The sequence below is a fragment of the Mustela nivalis genome, assembly GCF_964662115.1.
Source record: "Mustela nivalis genome assembly, chromosome: 10".
Lineage (NCBI taxonomy): Eukaryota > Metazoa > Chordata > Mammalia > Carnivora > Mustelidae > Mustela > Mustela nivalis.
This window is the reverse complement of record NC_139029.1, coordinates 22,996,469-23,001,734: the sequence shown is the minus strand read 5'-3', so window position 1 is coordinate 23,001,734 and position 5,266 is coordinate 22,996,469. Positions and strand designations below refer to the sequence as shown.

Below are 5,266 nucleotides of genomic sequence, written 5' to 3'. Positions count from 1 at the left end.
GCAACCCAACCACAAGCCTCCAGCACCCCAAGCTTCCTGCTGCCATAGCCCCCCACTCATCAGAGAGATCTCCAGGCCACCCTCAGGGTGGCACTTGGAGCTGAAGAGAAGATCTTTTTTTTGAGAGGATCTTTGATGTTGATGGAACCTCCCTCCTGTCCCCCACGGTGCACCTGGAGAAGAGATTCAAGGGCAGCCTTTATACCCCAGGGAGCAAGGGGCAAGGGGCAAGCAGGCAAGTGGCACTGCTGTCACAGTCTGAAAGCAGAGTGACCCTCTCATCACAGTCTAGAGGGGGCAAAGTTAACCCCACTCCAGAGTTAGAGGAGAGAACACTATCTCTGCTAATCAGCGGAGGAGCTGAACACCCCATGGTAGAGTCAGAGGTCAGGCTAGAAGGGCTGCCCAGCGATTGTCATGTCATCTCAGGGTAAGAGTCAGAGGGTAGCTAACACCCTTCTGAGAGACAGAATGCTGGACAGCAAGCTGTTCAAGGAAGCAGGCAGGACAACCCTATGGCTTCAAGACTGAGTAACAGCCCCTGTTGGAGGCAGGAGACAGGTAACACCCACTCATCAGGGCGAGATTTCTCATTCAAGGAGAGGCAAGCCACAGCCCCTGCTAGAAATGTCGGGCCTGCCATCATCTCCTGCAACAGGTGGGAGACAGACAAACACTCCTGCCCGGGCACCCAGGCGCAGGCAGCTGATTGGCAGGACTTTCTGTCAGAGACAGGAGACAGGAACCTTGTCACAAGCAGTGAGCAGGCCAAGAATCTTCCCTTTGCCTGGGACCCAGGCTGACGGAGTGGGGCCATCACAGGCCGGATGCCAGGTCACCGGTGTTATGAGGAACCCTGCATGGCTCTATGAGGCACCAGAGCTGGGCCTGCCCCCACCCCCCACCTCCTCCCCACCCCAGGAAAGTATAAATGTGTCACAGTCCCCACCGCTGGAGCTTACACTTAGTGTGCAGGCTGGGGGAGGGGAGCCCACAGAGCATTGTTGGGGTTTGTGAGGGGGAAGCTGATGCTCTGTGTACCTCAGCTGCAGAGGGAAGGGGGAGACAGGAAGTGGGTGGAGGGAAGAGGAAGCCCGAGCTGGAAAGTCAGACAAAGCCGGTACTACCGAAACAAAGGCTGAGGAGGTGCAGTGTTTAAAAACCTATAGAGTGACCCAGAGCCCTAGCAAGGTCCATCTCTGGGCCTCCCCACAACAGTACTAATACCACTGGTGATGGCAAGGATAAGCAAGAAAGAGTTCATGAGTTTTGAGTGTTTGTTTTTAAGATTTTATTTATGTATTTGTCAGAGAGAGAACATGAGAGAGAGCACAAGCAGGGGGAGCAGCAGGCAGAGGGAGAAGCAGACTCCCCACTGAGCAGGGAGCCCGATGCAGGGCTCGTGACCAGAGCTGAAGGCAGACGCTTAACCAACTGAGCCACCCAGGCTGCCCAGTTTTGCGTGTCGTCTTATTTAAGACATCCCAACTACTGTGGAGTAGAAGTAGCATTGCAGCATTTTCAGTTGAGAGGTAAACAAACAGCTTCAGGCTTAAGGGGCCTTCTCAAGGTCTGGTGGAAATGCGTGATGGAGGGGTGCCTGGGTGGCTCAGTGAATCTAGCTGCCTTCAGCTCGGGGCGTGATCCCAGAGTCCTGGGATCGAACCCCAAAGCCAGCTCCCTGCTCAGAGGGCATCTGCTTCTCCCTTGGCCTCTCCCCCTGCTCATGCTTTCTCTCTCTCTCTCTCTGACTCTCAAATAAGAAAAAAGAAAAGAAATGCACAGTGGAGCTGGTTTGGAACCCCGGTTTCCAGGTCCTGCATTCTTCAGCTGCCCGTGGACCTGTCACCTTCCGTAGGGGTTATTCAGGACTTCAACTTCTTTATTTTATTATTTTTTTAAGATTTTATTGATTTATTTGACAGATAGAGATCACAAATAGGCAGAGAGGCAGACAGACAGAGAGAAGGAAGCAGGCTCCCTGCTGAGCAGAGAACCCAATATGTGGCTTGATCCCAGAACCCTGGGATCATGACCTGAGCCGAAGGCAGAGGCTTTAACCCATTGAGCCACCCAGGCACCCCATGGGACTTCAAGTTCTTGCTAAGAGAGGGAGACAGAGCTGGAGCTAGGAGAGAGATGGGATCCATCTGTTCGCCTCTGCCCCCCAGCCCAGGCCTTCTCTCCTGTAGTGGAAGCCCTGGCCCCAGCTACAGACAACAAACACACAGTGACCTTGGGCCGAGTAAATGACTGTGGAAACCTTGATGGGAAGCACAGAGGGCCTTTATTGAAGAGCCTGGGGGTGCATGAGCTTCTCCCCTTCCTCCAAACACCCCTCCCCAAGATAGGGCAGCAGGGGTGACAGGATGCTGGGGTTTTATGCTCCCAAAAGAGTGACAGCCCCTCAACCCTCCCACCACCCCTTGCCAGGTGCTAGGGCCTTTGAGGTCTCAGGAGGCCCGCAGGTGCCCCTCAGCAGAGGGTGAAGCGCCGGGCACTGATGTTCATGCGCGTGAGGCCGAGGTGCCGCAGCGGCGGGGCCAAGGCGAGGCCGGCCCCCGGCTCCAGCTCCAGCTCCAGCTCCGCCTCGTCCAGCAGCTCTCGGTGCAGGTGACAGGCTTGGTCCACCTTCAGCCGGTGCAGCTGGGCCCGCAGCCGAAGCAGCTGCCCCGCCAGCTGCTGGTCCTGAGCCCGCATCTCCCGCTGCGGCCGAGAGGGGGCGTGAGACCGCTGTACCGGTCCACAGCTGCTCGCGTCAGTCTTCCCTTCCTGTCAACACCCTGGGTCTTTGCACAGGCTGTGTCCTCCCCACCCGCTCTCGCCCCAGCTTGATCCCTCCCCGTCGGTCAGATCCTTCTCTAAAACTAAGGGGCGATTGTTACACAAATACAGGTGCCTGGGGGCCTCACCCCAGGTCGACTAAACTGCAGTCTCTAATTTAGAGGCTAGACATCTTTTTGTTGGCACATATGGGGTTAAGAGCCACCTGCATAATGCTGGCCTCCTCAGCTTCTGCCTACTTTGTGGTCAGTGCCTCATTTTGTCCTTCACTGCGTCTTGGAGGTATAGCAATTCTCAGGGTAGGGGAGACCATGCCCCCCCAAAGGGCAGGGATCTGTCCCCGCAGCCTACAGAGCCAGCTACAGGAGTAGTCGGCAGTAGGTAGATTGGAAGGAACCCTGCTTCAGCAAGTCTCCCTGAATAAATGACTGGACAAGTCCTTTCATGGCTCCTTAGCTTCCAGAGCCACAGGAGTGGGGCGGTTGCTGGAGGTGAGGTCTGTCCTTGTCCCTTCCCCACGCCCACGGTTCCTGGGTCCCAATGATGACTGCCCACCCAACCCGACTCACCAGCTCCCGTCGGAGCCACTCAAGGGCAGAATCCATTGAGTCGAAGCCGCAGAGGGCACCAGGACCCCCCAGCCCAGGTCTGGTTTGGGCCCTGCGCCACGCCTGGCTCTGGACCCGGGCCGTCCACTCCAGGTATGAGGGCCGCCGCGTCTGCAGCCGCAGCTTGGCCGTCAGAGCCTTGACAGAGTCCAGGCTCTCTTCCTCCTCGTCCTCTTCAGTTTCTTCACCTACTGCCTGGAATTTCAGTGGCCCCAGGGACATGCTGGGTTTGGGGTGAGTGACAGGGCAAGGCTACAGCTCTGGGAAAGGCTGGCAGTATGGCTGGGGGGGGTGGCGGGAGCTGAGGGGGACACAACTGTGCCAGGGAGTATGTGATGGGGACTGTCCAAGGTGGGTCAGGGAAGCCGAGTGTGTCAGGGTGGGTGAAGAGAGAGGTATATGAGGCTGACTGTGCAAGGGCTGGGATTTTCCTAGCCTGCTAACCCGGGAGCCACGTGATGCCATCCGGATGGGGGCAGGAGGAATCCTGCTTCTCCTGCCCCTTGGATGAATTTTATTGTCTTTGCCCAAAAGGAGACACCCAGTTCCCAGAAAGGAAGTTGCTCCAGGATGAGAAAGGCATCATCTACACTAGAGTCTTGGCCTTCTTCCCAAGACCCAAGTTAAGCGGGGGTGGGGAGTGGATAGAAGTTTGATGAGCTGCCCCCTCTGTCCTCATGACATTTGGACAAGTCACTGACTCTCTGTTGGGACAGATCAGTGATCTTGAGCTGTACTCTAAGGACCTTAGGTTCCCTTGGAAATCCCTCAAGGACTGTGTGTGGGTTAAAGGCAGAGCTGTAGATGGGCTCCTAGACCCTCCCTCTCCCTGCCCTTCCCAGGGCTTCAACCAGAGCTCTTCCCTTTTTTAAACTTTGTATTGAAATATAACAGATACACAGAAAACTTCGCACATCATAAATAATGACATGCCTTGTTGAATTCCCCCGAACTAAGCCCACTTGCTTACCCAGCACCCAGATGGAACAACGGAACATTCCTGGTGTCCAGGAGGTGCCCCTGGCCTGTCACTGCTCTCCCAATCTCTGACAGCAGCGATTAGTTTTGCCTTTTTGTGTACTTTCCAATGGTTCTCAAACTTTAGTGTGCATGGGCAACTGGAAAATGTATTTAAGGCGATACATGGGGGTGGGGCTGATAATTTGCATTTCTAACGAATTCCTATCCCAGCTGGTCTGGAATTTTACAATTAGTACTCCTTTATGTGTGGCTACTTTCACAGCTCATTCCGATTTTATGTTTGTGTTATGGGTATCCACCTATGATTTCTTTTCTTTGTGTGTGTGTGTGTTTTAAAAGAAGGGCTTTGCATACATGCATGTGCACACACACGCAAGCAAGCCTGCAACCTAGTGGACCAAACGGCCCTTTGAAAGCAGGTGTCGGTCTTATTCTTCTTAGTAATCACTGCTTAACACAGTGTAGGCATCAGTATTTAAGGAATGAAAGAATTTAAAAAAAAAATGAAAGCATAATTGCATGGATGCATAGATGGATGGATGGATGGGTCCTCCAGTAAATCCTTTCACCTCCTGTGGTTTACCAGCTTAGGTGTGTCTCTTGCCAGCCTGAAAATCCTAATGAACAGAACCTTCCTCAGCCATCCTTGGGTCTCCTCACCAAATACTGGGCCCAGCTCCGTGTGTGGGCAATTCATATTTGATTGAAGGGTGGAGTGGTAGAAGACGGGGCTTTGGAGGGCAGGACTAAGCCAGAAGCAGCCCCCATAGAGGGCGCCCTCAGGCAGGGACTTCCAGCTGTGGTGGGGGAGGGGCGCCAGCCACACAGCTGCTTGCATTTAAGGTGGACTAAGGGATTTCCCCCACCCAGTCTCAGCGGTAGGGGGAGGAAGC

At 54.6% G+C, this 5,266-nt stretch overlaps 1 protein-coding gene across 2 annotated transcripts; it reads right to left on the bottom strand.

The window, feature by feature from the left end:
* Nucleotides 1-2,268: 2,268 nt before the first annotated feature.
* On the bottom strand, nt 2,269-5,232 carry FAM167B (family with sequence similarity 167 member B). 2 transcript variants are annotated; one of them, XM_082685781.1, is made up of 2 exons: nt 3,354-5,232; nt 2,269-2,706 (listed from the first exon to the last, which is right to left on the bottom strand). In XM_082685781.1, the coding sequence occupies exons 1-2, from the start codon at nt 3,612-3,614 to the stop codon at nt 2,476-2,478; spliced, it is 492 nt and encodes a 163-aa protein (XP_082541907.1). In that variant the 5' UTR covers nt 3,615-5,232; the 3' UTR covers nt 2,269-2,475. The 2 variants fall into 2 exon arrangements, with proteins under 2 accessions (XP_082541907.1, XP_082541906.1); XM_082685780.1 differs by having other exon boundaries at nt 2,269-2,772; nt 3,354-3,824.
* Nucleotides 5,233-5,266: the final 34 nt, after the last annotated feature.

Bases quoted from the DNA above. Each gene is read 5' to 3' on its own strand.
- FAM167B (XM_082685780.1), bottom strand. From the start codon at position 3,614: ATGTCCCTGGGGCCACTGAAATTCCAGGCAGTAGGTGAAGAAACTGAA. The intron at 2,773-3,353 runs GTGAGTCGGGTT...GGGTGTTGACAG, and splicing joins AGTGGCTCCGACGGGAGCTG to GAAGGGAAGACTGACGCGAG.